Raw genomic sequence first — 21,721 nt, 5'->3', positions numbered from 1 at the left:
CTACAGAAGACATGTAAATATGAAATAAATGCTAAACATGTAGCTAGGTGTAATGTTAGAGTCTACAGAAGACATGTAAATATGAAATAAATGCTAAACATGTAGCTAGGTGTAATGTTAGAATCCACAGAAGACATGTAAATATTAAATAAATGCTTAAACATGTAGCTAGGTATAATGTTAGACCACAGAAGACATGTAAATATGAAATAAATGCTTAAACGTGTAGCTAGGTGTAATGTTAGACCACAGAAGACATGTAAATATTAAATAAATGCTTAAACGTGTAGCTAGGTGTAATGTTAGACACCACAGAAGACATGTAAATATGGACCCCTAGAAGCCTATAAGGACCCCCTATAACCCTATAAACTGCTGTATGTCGTTTCAGAGGCTGTTCTGGACATTCCGAGTCATAATCAGCTTATTCATAGGAGTGGTGATAGTAGGTGAGTTAATGTATTATAATCTATTCATTTATTATAATTATAAATCTTATTCATAGGAGTGGTGATAGTAGGTGAGTTAATTTATTATAATTTATTAATTTATTATAATTATAATCAGCATATTCATCTCATTCATTTCCGTCGTACAGTCTGGAGCAACGGAAGCTCTATGAGTAAAATATAAATGCTTCCGTCGTACAGTCTGAAGCAACGGAAGCTCTGATCATGAGTCAAATATAAATGCTTCCGTCATACAGTCTGGAGCAACGGAAGCTCTGATCATGAGTCAAATATAAATGCTTCTGTCATACAGTCTGGAGCAACGGAAGCTCTGATCATGAGTAAAATATAAATGCTTCCGTCATACAGTCTGGAGCAACGGAAGCTCTGATCACGAGTAAAATATAAATGCTTCCGTCATACAGTCTGAAGCAACGGAAGCTCTGATCATGAGTCAAATATAAATGCTTCCGTCATACAGTCTGGAGCAACGGAAGCTCTGATCATGAGTAAAATATAAATGCTTCCGTCATACAGTCTGGAGCAACGGAAGCTCTGATCATTAGTAAAATATAAATGCTTCCGTCATACAGTCTGGAGCAACGGAAGCCTCTTCCCCACTTCCGTTTCGTCTTTACAGTCACACAAATGTATCTTAATATAAATTGTGTATGTGTGTGTGTGTGTGTGTGTGTGTGTGTGTGTGTGTGTGTGTCTGTGTGTGTGTGCGTGCGTGTGTGTGTGTGTGTGCACATAGCTCTAAACTACACCAGTGACTGGGCCGAGGCCAGGGTCAACACCACGTCGAGCTACAAGTCCTTCAGCAGCTCTGTGGTCAGTGCTGAGATCGGCCTGCACGTTGGGCTGTACGGGGTTAACGTTACACTGAAAGGTACGCACACGCACGCAAGCACGCATGCACGCACATACGCACGCACGCATGCACGCACGCACGCACGCACGCACGCACGCACGCACACACACAGTTCTGCATGTTGGACTGTATGACATCATGATCATGCTATCTCCTGTATACAGTGTAATACAGGAGATAGATTTAGAATTTAGTCTAATTAGTAGTAATAGTACTAATAGTCTAATTAGTAGTAATAGTACTAATAGTCTAATTAGTAGTAATAGTACTAATAGTCTAATTAGTAGTAATAGTACTAATAGTCTAAAGGTCTCTAATTCTACAACTCAACACATGGTTCACTCAACAGTTCTACAGCTCAACCCCCTCAAGGACCACTGGTGGTCCCTTGGCCGCAAAGTGCAACTCTAGATTGTTTTATAATGGATGAATCTAGAGTTGCAATACCCTCCATTGACTACCCACTCATCCAAATTGCATTTGCGATCTAACAACGTTAAACTCACCAACATTGCAGCTTTAGGGAAAACTTGAATTAGAAGCTACATCAGGTCATCCTGTACGCCGGCTACATGATGCTAGTGGCTAATATCCTGCTACATCAGGTCATCCTGTACGCCGGCTACATGATGCTAGTGGCTAATATCCTGCTACATCAGGTCATCCTGTACGCCGGCTACATGATGCTAGTGGCTAATATCCTGCTACATCAGGTCATCCTGTACGCTGGCTACATGATGCTAGTGGCTAATATCCTGCTACATCAGGTCATCCTGTACGCTGGCTACATGATGCTAGTGGCTAATATCCTGCTACATCAGGTCATCCTGTACGCCGGCTACATGATGCTAGTGGCTAATATCCTGCTACATCAGGTCATCCTGTACGCTGGCTACATGATGCTAGTGGCTAATATCCTGCTACATCAGGTCATCCTGTACGCCGGCTACATGATGCTAGTGGCTAATATCCTGCTACATCAGGTCATCCTGTACGCCGGCTACATGATGCTAGTGGCTAATATCCTGCTACATCAGGTCATCCTCTACGCCGGCTACATGATGCTAGTGGCTAATATCCTGCTACATCAGGTCATCCTGTACGCCGGCTACATGATGCTAGTGGCTAATATCCTGCTACATCAGGTCATCCTGTACGCCGGCTACATGATGCTAGTGGCTAATATCCTGCTACATCAGGTCATCCTGTACGCTGGCTACATGATGCTAGTGGCTAATATCCTGCTACATCAGGTCATCCTGTACGCTGGCTACATGATGCTAGTGGCTAATATCCTGCTACATCAGGTCATCCTGTACGCTGGCTACATGATGCTAGTGGCTAATATCCTGCTACATCAGGTCATCCTGTACGCCGGCTACATGATGCTAGTGGCTAATATCCTGCTACATCAGGTCATCCTGTACGCTGGCTACATGATGCTAGTGGCTAATATCCTGCTACATCAGGTCATCCTGTACGCTGGCTACATGATGCTAGTGGCTAATATCCTGCTACATCAGGTCATCCTCTTTCAAAGTGCAAAGCTTTTGTTTCATGAAAATCACACCCGTGTGAAGTGATGGGCGCTAATATATTAAAGTCTAACTCATGTTGATTAGGTGATGTAATGGTGATGTAAAACAAACGGTGCAAACACAAACATTAAACGCCATTAACAATAAAGAGACAATATGACGTAATGAGGGACATTATGACGTAAATGTTCCCTTCATTGTCAATGCGTTTACAAAACAAACATTGAACTAAAGACAAACATTAAACCTGTGTATAGGAGGGGCTAGCGCCCCTCAAAAATGTTATGAGCTACTTTGTCTTGTTATGAGCTACCCTAACCCTTAATGTACAGATAATATACAGTATAATACAATAAATGGTTGTTCTGGTCCAGGGACTCCTGTGGTGCAGCTCAATGAGACCATCGACTACAACGAGATGTTCAGCTGGGAGGATTCCATCGAGAAGGACTTTGAGGAGGCTCTGGAGAGAGGTCTTCCCAACCCCATCCTGTACCTCGCCGAGAAGTTCACCACGACCAACCCCTGTGGTCTGATCTACCAGTACCGATACTCTGGACGATACGCCTCGGCAACACTCTGGTGAATATAACCCTGACCCTAACCCTGACCCTGACCCTAAACCTGACCCTAACCCTATGGTCCCTAAACCCAGAAACTAACTCTAACCTCCACCAACATGTGGTCTGATCTACCAGTACCGATACTCTGGACGATACACGTCCGCAACACTTTGGTAACTCATCATCATCATCATCATCATAAGTGAATTATTGTCACAGTTATGAGACAAGAATGTTGGACCTTAGTGCAGACCTAGAATGTCTGTGATCTTACATACATCGTTCAGGTATTCCAAACACACAGCCATAGATCTGTCCTATCTGTTAACACACAGTTATAAATGGTAAATGGTAAATGGTGCATTTATATAGCGCCTTTATCCAAGGCGCTTTACATAGATTGTGCATTATTCACCCATTCACACACACATTCATACACCGATTGCGGCGGAAGCCATGCAAGGTACCAACCAGCACATCGGGAGCAATGTGGGGTTCAGTGTCTTGCCCAAGGACACTTCGACATGTAGACAGGAGGAGCCGGGATTCGAACCGCCGACCCATGGATCATTGGACGACCTGCTCTACCTCCTGAGCCACTAGCACTAGTTATAGATCTGTCCTATCTGTTAACACACAGTTATAGATCTGTCCTATCTGTTAACACACAGTTATAGATCTGTCCTATCTGTTAACACACATTACAGGACTGCATTCTGCTGCTGGGTCCTAGCTAACATCCTCCTGTGCCTCCCGGTCATCCGCCGGCTACATGATGCTAGTGGCTAATATCCTGCTACATCAGGTCATCCTGTACGCTGGCTACATGATGCTAGTGGCTAATATCCTGCTACATCAGGTCATCCTGTACGCTGATGATGTTATGTTATCTTACAGGACTGCATTCTGCTGCTGGGTCCTAGCTAACATCCTCCTGTGCCTCCCGGTCATCCTGTACGCCGGCTACATGATGCTAGCCACCTCCGCCTTCATCTTCTTCTCCGTGGCTTCCTTCTCCACCATCATGAACGTCCCAGCATGCATCTTCTCTGTGGGCGTGGCTTCCTTCCAGACGCACTACAGCCACTCCTTCTGGCTGGCGCTCGCCACAGGTGTGTTACTGTACTGTACTGTAGGCCTACTACTCATACTGTACTGTACTGTACTGTACTGTACTGTACTGTACTGCTCATACTGTACTGTACTGTACTGTACTGTACTGTACTGCTCATACTGTACTGTACTGTAGGCCTACTACTCATACTGTACTGTACTGTACTGTACTGTACTGTACTGTACTGTACTGTACTGTACTGTACTGTACTGTACTGTACTGTACTGTACTGCTCATACTGTACTGTACTGTAGGCCTACTACTCATACTGTACTGCTCATACTGTACTGTACTGTAGGCCTACTACTCATACTGTACTCTACTGTACTGTACTGTACTGTACTGTACTGTACTGTACTGTACTGTACTGTACTGTACTGTACTGTACTGTACTGTACTGTACTGTACTGCTCATACTGTACTGTACTGTAGGCCTACTACTCATACTGTACTGTACTGTACTGTACTGTACTGTACTGTACTGTACTGTACTGTACTGTACTGTACTACTCATACTGTACTGTACTGTTTAACCTGGTCATGTGATCAACAGGAACTCTATGTTTGGTCGTTGGGGGCGTGGTTTAACCTGGTCATGTAGTCAACAGGAACTCTATGTATGGTCGTTGGGGGCATGGTTTAACCTGGTCATGTGATCAACAGGAAGTCTATGTTTGGTTGTTGGGGGCGTGGTTTAACCTGGTCATGTGGTCAACAGGAACTCTATGTATGATCGTTGTGGGCGTGGTTTAACCTGGTCATGTGATCAACAGGAAGTCTATGTTTGGTCGTTGGGGGGGCGTGGTTTAACCTGGTAATGTGATCAACAGGAAGTCTATGTATGGTTGTTGGGGGCGTGGTTTAACCAGGTCATGTGATTAACAGGAAGTCTATGTTTGGTCGTTGGGGGCGTGGTTTAACCTGGTCATGTGATCAACAGGAACTCTATGTTTGGTCGTTGGGGGCGTGCTCGTCCTGTTTGACCTGGTGGTTCCGGAGAAGGTCAGAGCGGCGTTCAGCGTAGCCGTGGACGACCTTGAGGACGACCTTCAGTACGGCGAAGGTTACCTCAACTCTGTGTTCCTGAACTCTGACCACCTTCCCTGTAAGGTCATGACCTCTGTGCACATCCCCGTGAGTTCATGACCTCTGACCTTTATGACCTCTGACAACTCTAGATCTCAAAGACCAGCAGTCATCTCTCGTCTCAGCTTCAACAGATCTCACAGACCAGCTTTTACAGATGATACTTGAAATTACCATTTTTTGTTTTTTTGCCGATTGTGTTACAGAGGGAATGAGATTTTCTGAGCCTGTGTGTGCGTGTGCGTGCGTGTGTGTGTGTGTCCGTGCGTGTGCGTGTGCGCGTGTGTGTGTGTGTGTGCGTGCGTGTGCGTGTGCGTGTGCGCGTGTGTGTGTGTGTGTGTGCGGGCGTGTGAGAGAGGGAGAGAGAGAGAGTGCATGCCTGCGTGCACGTGTGTGTGTGTGTGTGTGTGTGTGTGTGTGTGTGTGTGTGTGTGTGTGTGTGTGTGTGTGTGTGTGTGTGTGTGTGTGTGTGTGTTACTTACTGTATACTGTATATAATTATTGTTTTTGTAAAAAAACAAATGTACATAAAGAATACTTTTATGTCTGTTTCAAATGTTGTAATGTTCCAGATTATTCGTGTTTAAAAGGATCCCTGGCTAATAAGACAAATATGCCTTAAAACATTATACTTGCCCTCTATAACTAAAATAAAAAATAAAAAACACCTTAAATATTTTATTTCTTTCATAAATAAAAAGTCTTTTACTCAATATGAACTGCTCCTGTCGCATTCTGATGATGTCATATGTCCATATGGTCTAGCTCTATGGAACTTTATGCATCCTAAGCATAATATGAGCATCAAAGCAATATTTTAAATACTTTGTATTAGCACGTGCATTCCATACATTCCATAGACCAATTATTTGTTTACTAACATTGAGACTGGTCGCAAGGGTGACTGTTTCATGTAATCAATTCCCAACAGATCTCCAAACCTGTTGTTTTGGGGAGCGCTGGTTTCAGTTCAGTTCATTCAACCTCCTCTTGTGTGTTGGCTGGTGAGATGCACCCTAGGAGACATTTATACTTCATTGTGTGTTGGCTAGTGAGATGCACCCTAGGAGACATTTATACTTCATTGTGTGTTGGCTAGTGAGATGCACCCTAGGAGACATTTATACTTCATTGTGTGTTGACTAGTGAGACGCACCCTAGGAGACATTTATACTTCATTGTGTGTTGACTAGTGAGATGCACCCTAGGAGACATTTATACTTCATTGTGTGTTGGCTAGTGAGATGCACCCTAGGAGACATTTATACTTCATTGTGTGTTGGCTAGTGAGATGCACCCTAGGATACATTTATACTTCATTGTGTGTTGACTAGTGAGGTGCACCCTAGGAGACATTTATACTTCATTGTGTGTTGGCTAGTGAGATGCACCCTAGGAGACATTTATCATTGTGTGTTGACTAGTGAGATGCACCCTAGGAGACATTTATACTTCATTGTGTGTTGGCTAGTGAGATGCACCCTAGGAGACATTTATACTTCATTGTGTGTTGGCTAGTGAGATGCACCCTAGGAGACATTTATCATTGTGTGTTGACTAGTGAGATGCACCCTAGGAGACATTTATCATTGTGTGTTGACTAGTGAGGTGCACCCTAGGAGACATTTATCATTGTGTGTTGACTAGTGAGATGCACCCTAGGAGACATTTATACTTCATTGTGTGTTGGCTAGTGAGATGCACCCTAGGAGACATTTATACTTCATTGTGTGTTGGCTAGTGAGATGCACCCTAGGAGACATTTATCATTGTGTGTTGACTAGTGAGATGCACCCTAGGAGACATTTATACTTCATTGTGTGTTGGCTAGTGAGATGCACCCTAGGAGACATTTATACTTCATTGTGTGTTGGCTAGTGAGATGCACCCTAGGAGACATTTATCATTGTGTGTTGACTAGTGAGATGCACCCTAGGAGACATTTATACTTCATTGTGTGTTGACTAGTGAGATGCACCCTAGGAGACATTTATACTTCATTGTGTGTTGGCTAGTGAGGTGCACCCTAGGAGACATTTATACTTCATTGTGTGTTGGCTAGTGAGGTGCACCCTAGGAGACATTTATACTTCATTGTGTGTTGACTAGTGAGATGCACCCTAGGAGACATTTATACTTCATTGTGTGTTGGCTAGTGAGATGCACCCTAGGAGACATTTATACTTCATTGTGTGTTGACTAGTGAGATGCACCCTAGGATACATTTATACTTCATTGTGTGTTGGCTAGTGAGGTGCACCCTAGGAGACATTTATACTACATTGTGTGTTGGCTAGTGAGATGCACCCTAGGAGACATTTATACTTCATTGTGTGTTGACTAGTGAGATGCACCCTAGGAGACATTTATACTTCATTGTGTGTTGACTAGTGAGACGCACCCTAGGAGACATTTATACTTCATTGTGTGTTGGCTAGTGAGGTGCACCCTAGGAGACATTTATACTTCACTGTGTGTTGGCTAGTGAGGTGCACCCTAGGAGACATTTATACTTCACTGTGTGTTGGCTAGTGAGGTGCACCCTAGGAGACATTTATACTTCATTGTGTGTTGGCTAGTGAGATGCACCCTAGGAGACATTTATACTTCATTGTGTGTTGACTAGTGAGGTGCACCCTAGGAGACATTTATACTTCATTGTGTGTTGACTAGTGAGATGCACCCTAGGAGACATTTATACTTCATTGTGTGTTGGCTAGTGAGATGCACCCTAGGAGACATTTATCATTGTGTGTTGACTAGTGAGATGCACCCTAGGAGACATTTATACTTCATTGTGTGTTGGCTAGTGAGATGCACCCTAGGAGACATTTATACTTCATTGTGTGTTGACTAGTGAGATGCACCCTAGGAGACATTTATACTTCATTGTGTGTTGACTAGTGAGATGCACCCTAGGAGACATTTATACTTCATTGTGTGTTGGCTAGTGAGATGCACCCTAGGAGACATTTATACTTCATTGTGTGTTGACTAGTGAGGTGCACCCTAGGAGACATTTATACTTCATTGTGTGTTGACTAGTGAGATGCACCCTGGGAGACATTTATACTTCATTGTGTGTTGACTAGTGAGATGCACCCTGGGAGACATTTATACTTCATTGTGTGTTGGCTAGTGAGATGCACCCTAGGAGACATTTATACTTCATTGTGTGTTGGCTAGTGAGATGCACCCTAGGAGACATTTATACTTCATTGTGTGTTGACTAGTGAGATGCACCCTAGGAGACATTTATACTTCATTGTGTGTTGGCTAGTGAGATGCACCCTAGGAGACATTTATACTAGATGCACCCTAGGAGACATTTATACTTCATTGTGTGTTGACTAGTGAGATGCACCCTAGGAGACATTTATCATTGTGTGTTGACTAGTGAGATGCACCCTAGGAGACATTTATACTTCATTGTGTGTTGGCTAGTGAGATGCACCCTAGGAGACATTTATCATTGTGTGTTGGCTAGTGAGATGCACCCTAGGAGACATTTATCATTGTGTGTTGGCTAGTGAGATGCACCCTAGGAGACATTTATACTTCATTGTGTGTTGGCTAGTGAGATGCACCCTAGGAGACATTTATACTTCATTGTGTGTTGGCTAGTGAGATGCACCCTAGGATACATTTAAGCAATATTACACGAGTGGGTGTGGTTTAACGTGATTATTGCGACGACAGTGATGCGGTCAGGAACGAGACGTAGTCGAGTTCCGCAAGCCTCACTGAAGTGCGCGTGCAGCCATGGACAAACAGTCTCTGCTGCCGTGATCATGAGCACACCTCCCGTTCTTATGACAGCGGCTGGAGGTGTGGTTTTAGGACAACTGCTATGAATTGCTATTATTGTTCAAACACAACAGAAACCAATTGATTATATAATTCAAGAGCGAGAGATCACAATAAAAATCCTAATCATTCTTCCTCCATACTGGGAGAAAAACAGCATCTGAAAGTTTGATGGTGCATTTTTTACATGTGAGTGCAGTTAGAACTTTTCCATTGCATCTTATGAGAGGTGGGGTCCATTTGGTGCTGGCCTGCACGCGCATGCTGCTGCTTGTCAGTGTGATCTTATGAGAGGTGCATGGGGTCCATTTGGTGTTGCTTATCAGTGTGATCTTATGAGAGGTGGGGTCCATTTGGTGCTGCTTGTCAGTGTGATCTTATGAGAGGTGCATGGGGTCCATTTGGTGCTGCTTATCAGTGTGATCTTATGAGAGGTGGGGTCCATTTGGTGCTGCTTATCAGTGTGATCTTATGAGAGGTGCATGGGGTCCATTTGGTGCTGCTTATCAGTGTGATCTTATGAGAGGTGGGGTCCATTTGGTGCTGCTTATCAGTGTGATCTTATGAGAGGTGCATGGGGTCCATTTGGTGCTGCTTGTCAGTGTGATCTTATGAGAGGTGCATGGGGTCCATTTGGTGCTGCTTGTCAGTGTGATCTTATGAGAGGTGCATGGGGTCCATTTGGTGCTGCTTATCAGTGTGATCTTATGAGAGGTGCATGGGGTCCATTTGGTGCTGCTTATCAGTGTGATCTTATGAGAGGTGGGGTCCATTTGGTGCTGCTTGTCAGTGTGATCTTATGAGAGGTGGGGTCCATTTGGTGCTGCTTATCAGTGTGATCTTATGAGAGGTGGGGTCCATTTGGTGCTGCTTATCAGTGTGATCTTATGAGAGGTGGGGTCCATTTGGTGCTGCTTATCAGTGTGATCTTATGAGAGGTGCATGGGGTCCATTTGGTGCTGCTTATCAGTGTGATCTTATGAGAGGTGCATGGGGTCCATTTGGTGCTGCTTATCAGTGTGACTGTTAAGGCTGGACCACATAGACATATGACATCATCAACTTGCGACAGGAGCAGTTCCTATTGAGTAAAATATTCTCTATTTATGAAAGAAATACAATATTTAAGGTGTTTTTATTTTTTTAATTTTAGTTATAGAGGAAGTATAATGATTTAAGGCATATTTGTCTCATTAGCCAGGGGTAATAATTGTATTATTAGCTCTGTTATTGTCAGAGGAATATTAATAAAGGTTATTGTGAATGAATGTGATTGTTTAATGATTATCGTTACGTTATACAGATCACCACAGCCTGCTGGGTTACAACCACACCACACCAACCACACCAACCACACCACACCAACCACACCACACCAACCACACCAACCACACCACACCAACCACACCAACCACACCACACCAACCACACCACACCAACCACACCAACCACACCACACCAACCACACCAACCACACCACACCAACCACACCACACCAACCACACCAACCACACCACACCAACCACACCACACCAACCACACCAACCACACTAACACCACACCAACCACACCAACACCACACCAACACCACACCAACACCACACCAACCACACCAACCACACCAACACCACACCAACACCACACCATTTATTTATTTATTTGACAGGGACAAAGCTCATTGATCAACATGTCAGTTTTCACATCAATGTAAATGGGCCAGAGTTAGCCAAAGCTAAATTTAATCTGTAGTCCCTGGGCAGGCTCTTAAGAAATGAATGATAAAAAGAGAAAGACATAGTGTACCATGCGTTGATGCCATGTGTGCATATGTGCCAGCACCCAACACTATGTCCATACAAAAGCACAATACAAACCATACTAAAGGTGTCACCACAGCCTGCTGGGTTACAACCACACCACACCAACCACACCAGTGTTGTTTTCGTCAACTAAAACTAAGACGAAAAATGTTCGTCGACTACCTTTTTCCACTGAGAAAAACTAAATGGAAACTAAATGAAAACTAAACTATGATGACTAAAACTAAGACTAAATATACTGACAATTTCGTCAACAAATAAAAAGTAGACTAAAATGTTAGGAAGGGACTAGTGGACAAGAGATCCAGTATAAGTCATTTACTTTCTGAAAACCCCAGTGCTTGAGAAACCCTATGGGATTTTCAATGTAAAAACATAACTATGTGACTCAGTCAGGGCGGTGGCGCCCTCCAGTGGCAGTGATGTCACACTGCAGTGCTCTATATCAGCCCTAGTCCAGATAGAAGTTATTTGTACCATAAATAGTGCAAAACAGACGATCATTCATTCAAATCGAGTACAAATTCCACTAATTGTGTGCAAATCAGGGAAGTCAGTGTCCATATTCAGCATCTGAGCCACGGACAACCATTTGATGACATTTAGCCTCTCAGACCCATTTGAGCCACGGACCACCATTTGATGACATTTAGCCTCTCAGACCCATTTGAGCCACAGACCACCATTTGATGACATTTAGCCTCTCAGACCCATCTGAGCCACGGACCACCATTTGATGACATTTAGCCTCTCAGACCCATTTGAGCCACAGACCACCATTTGATGACATTTAGCCTCTCAGACCCATTTGAGCCACGGACCACCATTTGATGACATTTAGCCTCTCAGACCCATTTGAGCCACAGACCACCATTTGATGACATTTAGCCTCTCAGACCCATCTGAGCCACGGACCACCATTTGATGACATTTAGCCTCTCAGACCCATCTGAGCCACGGACCACCATTTGATGACATTTAGCCTCTCAGACCCATTTGAGCCACGGACCACCATTTGATGACATTTAGCCTCTCAGACCCATTTGAGCCACAGACCATGCACCATTTGATGACATTTAGCCTCTCAGACCCATCTGAGCCACGGACCACCATTTGATGACATTTATACCTCTCAGACCCAAAACTAAAGAATATTGTTGTTGTCGTTGGGATTAGATTTTGTCCACAATTCCTTGCTGTATTGATGTTGGTACCATTAGGAGAGATAACATGCAAACGTTGATAAAAATAATAATTCTTCCACGTGTGTATGGGGTATATGTGTGTGTATGGGGTCTATGTGTGTGTAGGGTCATGTGTGTGTATGGGGTCTATGTGTGTGTATGGGGTCTATGTGTGTATGGGGTCTATGTGTGTGTATGGGGTCTATGTGTGTATGGGGTCTATGTGTGTGTATGGGGTCTATGTGTGTATGGGGTCTATGTGTGTGTATGGGGTCTATGTGTGTGTATGGGGCCTGTGTGTGTATGGGGCCTGTGTGTGTATGGGGTCTGTCTATGTGTATGTATGGGGCCTGTGTGTGTGTATGGGGCCTGTGTGTGTATGGGGCCTGTGTGTGTATGGGGTCTGTCTATGTGTGTGTATGGGGCCTATGTGTGTGTATGGGGCCTGTGTGTGTATGGGGTCGGTCTATGTGTGTGTATGGGGCCTATGTGTGTGTATGGGGCCTGTGTGTATGGGGTCTGTCTATGTGTGTGTATGGGGCCTGTGTGTGTGTGTATGGGGCCTGTGTGTGTATGGGGCCTATGTGTGTATGGGGTCTGTCTATGTGTGTGTATGGGGCCTGTGTGTGTGTATGGGGCCTGTCTATGTGTGTGTATGGGGCCTATGTGTGTATGGGGTCTGTCTATGTGTGTGTATGGGGCCTATGTGTGTGTATGGGGCCTGTGTGTGTGTGTGTATGGGGCCTGTATGTGTGTATGGGGCCTATGTGTGTATGGGGTCTGTCTATGTGTGTGTGTATGGGGCCTATGTGTGTGTATGGGGCCTGTGTGTGTGTATGGGGCCTGTGTGTGTGTATGGGGCCTATGTGTGTATGGGGTCTGTCTATGTGTGTGTATGGGGCCTGTGTGTGTATGGGGCCTATGTGTGTGTATGGGGCCTGTGTGTGTATGGGGCCTATGTGTGTGTATGGGGCCTGTGTGTGTGTATGGGGCCTGTGTGTGTGTATGGGGTCTGTCTATGTGTGTGTATGGGGCCTATGTGTGTGTATGGGGCCTGTGTGTGTGTATGGGGCCTGTGTGTGTGTATGGGGCCTATGTGTGTATGGGGTCTGTCTATGTGTGTGTATGGGGCCTGTGTGTGTATGGGGCCTATGAGTTCCATGGCAGAATGAAATGTTGTCCAGCAGGGGGAGTGGTTTTACCAGGCTACAGCAGACCTACTTCAACTGATCAACTCAAATGTTTATAAGGATTGGCACGGCAGCCAAACAGTTACACATTACACAAGCACATTTTAAACAATATAAAATATATGATTGATTGATTGATTGATTGATTGAAGTATTTATTAACAGTTTTCAGAATTACAGTAGGCCTACATTTCAAGCACAACTCAATCCAAAAAACTGTTAACTGTGAGTGGACGACCCAATAAAGCACTATAGGCTACACTTGTTTACAAGAGGGTCCACCTTGTTCAATTCATCATTCATCATATGATTATAATATAATAACCTAACCCTCATAACAACAGCTGGCCAAAAAAAAGTATCATATTATGATACGTTTTTTGGCCAGCTGTTGTTATGATTTACCAGAGAGTCTTATTGTACAATATGAACTGTGATGATTTAACAGTCTTATTGTACAATATGAACTGTGATGATTTAACAGTCTTATTGTACAATATGAACTGTGATATGATTTAACAGAGTCTTATTGTACAATATGAACTGTGATATGATTTAACAGAGTCTTATTGTACAATATGAACTGATGATTTAACAGAGTCTTATTGTACAATATGAACTGATGATTTAACAGTGTGAGACTCACCTAATTCCACAGAGCTTCCATGTTTAACGTACTGTCTCCAAAGTGTGTACATTGTTTAAGTCACAGATATGCATGGTTTTCATATGGTAAATATATGAACTTTGGCTAAAAGCTAGTGTTTAATCCACGTGGCCGGGTGTGTATGGGGCCTGTGTGTGTATGGCGTCTGTCTATGTGTGTGTATGGGGTCTGTGGCCGGGTTCTTGTTGACTTTGCTGGCATCATAACAACTGTCATGGCAGCTTGGCTACAACCCAAACAGACTTCCTCTTCCTCTTCAAAATAAGAGCCACTTCTAATGAGTCAACACTAGTGTTGTTTCTAAGTCTGGCCCAATCCCAATGGCCTCCCTCAAGCCCTGAGCCCTGAACCCTCATTGGCTCGGCTATCCAAAGGACACATGGTGTAAGAGGTATGGTGTAGCACATGCTCAGAAGCCTGTGAACATAGATATTCCGTGCATAGATGTGCCACGCAATGGTAGGCCTCAGGTCTACCATTCTGAAATTTAATTTAATAATATTTGGACTGCTATACATATATATATGAGAGAGAGAGAGAGAGAGAGAGAGAGAGAGAGAGAGAGAGAGAGAGAGACCTGAGGCCTACCATAGTGACGTCAGCTGTAAGTGCTTGAGGGTGAGAGGCTGCAAGGGTTAGGGGTTAGGGGTTGAGGGTGAGAGGCTGCAAGGGTTAGGGGTTAGGGGTTGAGGGTGAGAGGCTGCAAGGGTTAGGGGTTAGGGGTTGAGGGTGAGAGGCTGCGAGAGTTAGGGGTTAGGGCTTGAGGGTGACAGGCTGCGAGGGTTAGGGGTTAGGGGTTGAGGGTGAGAGGCTGCTAGGGTTTAGGGGTTAGGGGTTGAGGGTGAGAGGCTGCAAGGGTTAGGGGTTAGGGGTTGAGGGTGAGAGGCTGCAAGGGTTAGGGGTTAGGGGTTGAGGGTGAGAGGCTGCAAGGGTTAGGGGTTGAGGGTGAGAGGCTGCGAGAGTTAGGGGTTAGGGCTTGAGGGTGACAGGCTGCGAGGGTTAGGGGTTAGGGGTTGAGGGTGAGAGGCTGCTAGGGTTAGGGGTTAGGGGTTGAGGGTGAGAGGCTGCAAGGGTTAGGGGTTAGGGGTTGAGGGTGAGAGGCTGCGAGGGTTAGGGGTTAGGGGTTGAGAGGCTGCAAGGGTTAGGGGTTAGGGGTTGAGGGTGAGAGGCTGCAAGGGTTAGGGGTTAGGGGTTGAGGGTGAGAGGCTGCAAGGGTTAGGGGTTAGGGGTTGAGGGTGAGAGGCTGCAAGGGTTAGGGGTTAGGGGTTGAGGGTGAGAGGCTGCAAGGGTTAGGGGTTGAGGGTGAGAGGCTGCAAAGGCTCCACATTGTTGTGAAAGGAATGGGACAGCACTTTGAAGATGAGAAGATATGAATCCGCTTTTCAGGACACTTTGCATCATTTTATAAAAACTGTCCTTATTCACCGCCCTCAAAGGGCACCTACGGACGGCTGCAATTCGAAACTGGCCCCGTAAAATCTGCTTAAAGCTTAGTTCAACAAAAATAAAATCAATATAGGCATCAGCAGATTTTAGCATGAGATAACCAAGAATACAGAAAATATGTCTCTGCTTGGCCTATTACTATTACGTCTATTTTAGTATAGTAATAGTAGTAAGCTGATCTTTTTATTATTAGTTTTGTAAATACACTTCCCTGTGTGATAAGGGTTGTAATATTAATATTATTATTATTGTACTTAATTTCTCATCATGTTTCCCTTATTATTATTATTCAATATATAGTATCCTAGTATCTTTCCATTCCGTCTCTCTTTGAGAACAGTGAGAATGCACTATTGTTTGTTGACATTCTAACTGATTCATAACTAATTTGCATATTTAAATTATTGACGTTCGGAGGATTCCTCTCCTTCCCCTGGTGGTAACGCTATGAACTGTGGGTAATTTATTTGCCGAAGTCAGCATCGATGCTGACTTTGGCAAAGGGTGCATACAGGGGCGGGGCTGAGCCCTCACTGACTCACCCATTTCAAATGGGACATCCCTCAAGCCCTCGCGGACTTCACATGAACGCGCAGCAAGTCAGTGAGGGCTCATTGAGTCAGCAAGGGAGCGGATTGGGCCCCTTGAGTCCCGGGCCCCCCGGGGGGGTTCCTGGAGTTTAGTCCTGGTTTCACTACAGCGGTGTTGCGTGTAACACCGTCCTTCTGTGATCATTCTGAATAAATGTGACAACTTGAGAATAAGATCAATATAAAAAACATCTTGATTGACAGTTATTTCCTTTTTGTCACTTTATTATAATTACCTCAATGAAACAAAAACAGAACAGCATGAAGTAGCATTCAGCAGAGACCGTGTATTAGAATAATAATATTACATTCATTTTATTCATGTACATTTTGGATACATTCTATTGCCATATAAGGTCATTCTTATAAGGTGATGTTTGCAGCAGTGTCTTTGGCCTCCAGCTTCACCACCTAGAGCCCTACATACCTAAGGTTAGAACCCTAACTCTAGGGTTAGGGCCCTACATACCTAGGGTTAGAACCCTAACTCTAGGGTTCAGTTAGCCCGTCTCCGGACCCCCCGGGTTGAGCTCCTTTGGACCCTTACCACGTAGGGTCCGGTATCTCCGGCTTCAAGCGACATGGGATGCAATCTGACTTTCCCTGATTTACCCCTCTGCTGCGCTGTGGGTGTCACGCTGACATATTCCAAAAGAACCATATGAACGCTATAGGAGACAACGAACCCTCTCACCCCCCCCCCGCGAACGGCTCAGAAGCCGTTAAGTATTTTTAATGTTTGTACGACCGTTTTGGCAGCTCTGAAATTCTCTCTTGTTGACATCCCATTGTACCGCCTCCAGCCTCTCGGTTGGCTAGCTGCGCCTCCCTACGCGCCTCGTAGGCGCAGCTAGCCAACCGAGATGTCAACAAGGAGGGACCGAAGAGAGAATTTCAGAGCTGCCAAAACGGTCGTACAAACATTAAAAATACTTAACGGCTTCTGAGCCGTTCGCGGGGGGGGGTCAGAAGGTTCGTTGTCTCCTATAGCGTTCATATGCTTCTTTTGGAATATGTCAGCGTGACACCCACACCGCAGCAGAGGGGTAAATCAGGGAAAGTCAGATTGCGTCCCATGTCGCTTGAAGCCGGAGATACCGGACCCTACGTGGTAGGGGTCCAAAGGAGCTCAACCCGGGGGGTCCGGAGACGGGCTAGGGTTCAGTAACACCTACCTAGGGTTAGGTAACACCTACCTAGGGTTCAGTAACACCTACCTAGGGTTAGGTAACACCTACCTAGGGTTAGGTAACACCTACCTAGGGTTAGGTAACACCTACCTAGGGTTAGGTAACACCTACCTAGGGTTCAGTAACACCTACCTAGGGTTAGGTAACACCTACCTAGGGTTAGGTAACACCTACCTAGGGTTAGGTAACACCTACCTAGGGTTCAGTAACACCTACCTAGGGTTAGGTAACACCTACCTAGGGTTAGGTAACACCTACCTAGGGTTAGGTAACACCTACCTAGGGTTCAGTAACACCTACCTAGGGTTCAGTAACACCTACCTAGGGTTAGGTAACACCTACCTAGGGTTAGGTAACACCTACCTAGGGTTAGGTAACACCTACCTAGGGTTAGGTAACACCTACTTAGGGTTAGGTAACACCTACCTAGGGTTAGGTAACACCTACCTAGGGTTCGGTAACACCTTCCTAGGGTTAGGTAACACCTCAGTAACACCTACCTAGGGTTAGGTAACACCTACCTAGGGTTAGGTAACACCTACCTAGGGTTAGGTAACACCTACCTAGGGTTAGGTAACACCTACCTAGGGTTAGGTAACACCTACCTAGGGTTAGGTAACACCTACCTAGGGTTAGGTAACACCTACCTAGGGTTAGGTAACACCTACCTAGGGTTAGGTAACACCTACCTAGGGTTCAGTAACACCTTCCTAGGGTTAGGTAACACCTCAGTAACACCTACCTAGGGTTAGGTAACACCTACCTAGGGTTCGGTAACACCTACCTAGGGTTAGGTAACACCTCAGTAACACCTACCTAGGGTTCAGTAACACCTTCCTAGGGTTAGGTAACACCTCAGTAACACCTACCTAGGGTTAGGTAACACCTACCTAGGGTTAGGTAACACCTACCTAGGGTTCAGTAACACCTACCTAGGGTTAGGTAACACCTACCTAGGGTTCGGTAACACCTACCTAGGGTTAGGTAACACCTACCTAGGGTTCGGTAACACCTACCTAGGGTTAGGTAACACCTACCTAGGGTTCGGTAACACCTACCTAGGGTTAGGTAACACCTACCTAGGGTTAGGTAACACCTACCTAGGGTTCGGTAACACCTACCTAGGGTTAGGTAACACCTACCTAGGGTTCGGTAACACCTACCTAGGGTTAGGTAACACCTACCTAGGGTTAGGTAACACCTACCTAGGGTTAGGTAACACCTACCTAGGGTTAGGTAACACCTACCTAGGGTTAGGTAACACCTACCTAGGGTTCAGTAACACCTACCTAGGGTTAGGTAACACCTACCTAGGGTTAGGTAACACCTACCTAGGGTTAGGTAACACCTACCTAGGGTTCAGTAACACCTACCTAGGGTTAGGTAACACCTACTTAGGGTTAGGTAACACCTACCTAGGGTTAGGTAACACCTACCTAGGGTTAGGTAACACCTACCTAGGGTTAGGTAACACCTACTTAGGGTTAGGTAACACCTACCTAGGGTTAGGTAACACCTACCTAGGGTTAGGTAACACCTACCTAGGGTTAGGTAACACCTACCTAGGGTTAGGTAACACCTACCTAGGGTTAGGTAACACCTACCTAGGGTTCAGTAACACCTACCTAGGGTTAGGTAACACCTACTTAGGGTTAGGTAACACCTACCTAGGGTTAGGTAACACCTACCTAGGGTTAGGTAACACCTACCTAGGGTTAGGTAACACCTCAGTAACACCTACCTAGGGTTAGGTAACACCTACCTAGGGTTAGGTAACACCTACCTAGGGTTCAGTAACACCTACCTAGGGTTAGGTAACACCTACCTAGGGTTCAGTAACACCTACCTAGGGTTCAGTAACACCTACCTAGGGTTAGGTAACACCTACCTAGGGTTAGGTAACACCTACCTAGGGTTAGGTAACACCTACCTAGGGTTAGGTAACACCTACCTAGGGTTCAGTAACACCTACCTAGGGTTAGGTAACACCTACCTAGGGTTAGGTAACACCTACCTAGGGTTAGGTAACACCTACCTAGGGTTAGGTAACACCTACCTAGGGTTCAGTAACACCTACCTAGGGTTAGGTAACACCTACCTAGGGTTAGGTAACACCTACCTAGGGTTCAGTAACACCTACCTAGGGTTAGGTAACACCTACCTAGGGTTAGGTAACACCTACCTAGGGTTAGGTAACACCTACCTAGGGTTCAGTAACACCTACCTAGGGTTAGGTAACACCTACCTAGGGTTAGGTAACACCTACCTAGGGTTAGGTAACACCTACCTAGGGTTAGGTAACACCTACCTAGGGTTAGGTAACACCTACCTAGGGTTCAGTAACACCTACCTAGGGTTAGGTAACACCTACCTAGGGTTCAGTAACACCTACCTAGGGTTCAGTAACACCTACCTAGGGTTAGGTAACACCTACCTAGGGTTAGGTAACACCTACCTAGGGTTAGGTAACACCTACCTAGGGTTAGGTAACACCTACCTAGGGTTCAGTAACACCTACCTAGGGTTAGGTAACACCTACCTAGGGTTCAGTAACACCTACCTAGGGTTCAGTAACACCTACCTAGGGTTCAGTAACACCTACCTAGGGTTAGGTAACACCTACCTAGGGTTAGGTAACACCTACCTAGGGTTAGGTAACACCTACCTAGGGTTCAGTAACACCTACCTAGGGTTCAGTAACACCTACCTAGGGTTAGGTAACACCTACCTAGGGTTAGGTAACACCTACCTAGGGTTAGGTAACACCTACCTAGGGTTAGGTAACACCTACCTAGGGTTCAGTAACACCTACCTAGGGTTAGGTAACACCTACCTAGGGTTCAGTAACACCTACCTAGGGTTAGGTAACACCTACCTAGGGTTAGGTAACACCTACCTAGGGTTAGGTAACACCTACCTAGGGTTCAGTAACACCTACCTAGGGTTAGGTAACACCTACCTAGGGTTAGGTAACACCTACCTAGGGTTAGGTAACACCTACCTAGGGTTAGGTAACACCTACCTAGGGTTCAGTAACACCTACCTAGGGTTAGGTAACACCTACCTAGGGTTCAGTAACACCTACCTAGGGTTAGGTAACACCTACCTAGGGTTAGGTAACACCTACCTAGGGTTAGGTAACACCTACCTAGGGTGCAGTAACACCTACCTAGGGTTAGGTAACACCTACCTAGGGTTCAGTAACACCTACCTAGGGTTAGGTAACACCTACCTATTAGGGTTGGCCTCCAGCTTCACCGTAGTAAAGCATCATAGTTCATCAGTAAAGCATCATAGTTTGTTTACAACATAGAGCTAATAAGATCTGCCCATGTGTAGGTTAATGCAACAAAAAAGAAAAGAGAAATGTTCCTATCACACAAAGTAGTACCTCTGAGGACCCACTATGGGTCCCGGACCTCCTGTAGTACCTCTGAGGACCCCCTAGGGGTCCCGGACCACCTGTAGTACCTCTGAGGACCCCCTAGGGGTCCCGGACCCCCTGTTGAAGACCCCTGGCCATATAGTGTTTCGTCTCATTTTAATAGTCTATGCAAGTTAGTGACTGACCATGCATAATTATAATTCATTATTATGCTCTTTCCAGCGTTAGGGTTAGCATTAAGCTAACACTAACCCATGTTAACCAGCGTTAGGGTTAGCATTAAGCTAACACTAACCAATGTCAACCAAAGTATTTACAGTTAAATTACAGGTTTCAAACGCGCAATAAACACATTATAAAAACAAAAGTAAATAAATAATAAGTGTAAGGGGGGACAGAGCAGCCTCTGTCAGAGTAATTTATGATGTTCAACAATAAACATTCATTGTTTTCATGATCAACACATTTATGGTATTTAATATTCTGTATTGTATTTGAAACATGTAGATTCTCCGTCTCACAGAAGATGCACATTCTGCTGTGACATATGTGACAACATTTGACTGAGGGACTGCCTTTGGATTTTTTTGAATATTCGTTTTCATGTCATGTGAAAGCAGGGAATCACAGCTTCAAATTGACATATTGGTTGTTCAGTTTGACCCACCAGTTTTGGAGATATGGCTTATAGACTAACGTCTTGCAGAGAAACAGCGAGTTGAGAAAACAGGCTTGAAAAGGTTCACTTCTGTGGTCTCTAACATTACACCTAGCTACATGTTTAAGCATTTATTTCATATTTACATGTCTTCTGTGGT

The 21,721-nt window shown here is 44.9% G+C and overlaps 1 protein-coding gene across 5 annotated transcripts in view; it reads left to right on the top strand.

The window, feature by feature from the left end:
• The window catches only part of duox2 (dual oxidase 2), a 9,019-nt gene extending 2,735 nt beyond the window's left edge, over positions 1–6,284 (top strand). For all 5 annotated transcript variants that reach the window (XM_079531222.1, XM_079531225.1, XM_079531224.1 and 2 more), the window contains exons 3-7: positions 392–449; positions 1,207–1,341; positions 3,236–3,443; positions 4,322–4,536; positions 5,479–6,284. In XM_079531222.1, the coding sequence (XP_079387348.1) occupies positions 392–449; positions 1,207–1,341; positions 3,236–3,443; positions 4,322–4,536; positions 5,479–5,684 (822 nt within the window). In that variant the 3' untranslated portion in view covers positions 5,685–6,284. The remainder of the gene's footprint in view (positions 1–391; positions 450–1,206; positions 1,342–3,235; positions 3,444–4,321; positions 4,537–5,478) is intronic.
• The last annotated feature ends 15,437 nt before the right edge of the window (positions 6,285–21,721 follow it).

This window comes from Electrona antarctica (assembly GCF_951216825.1).
Source record: "Electrona antarctica genome assembly, contig: scaffold_93, whole genome shotgun sequence".
Lineage (NCBI taxonomy): Eukaryota > Metazoa > Chordata > Actinopteri > Myctophiformes > Myctophidae > Electrona > Electrona antarctica.
Note: the sequence above shows the minus strand (reverse complement) of the source record. Positions and strands in the feature narration are given on the sequence as shown.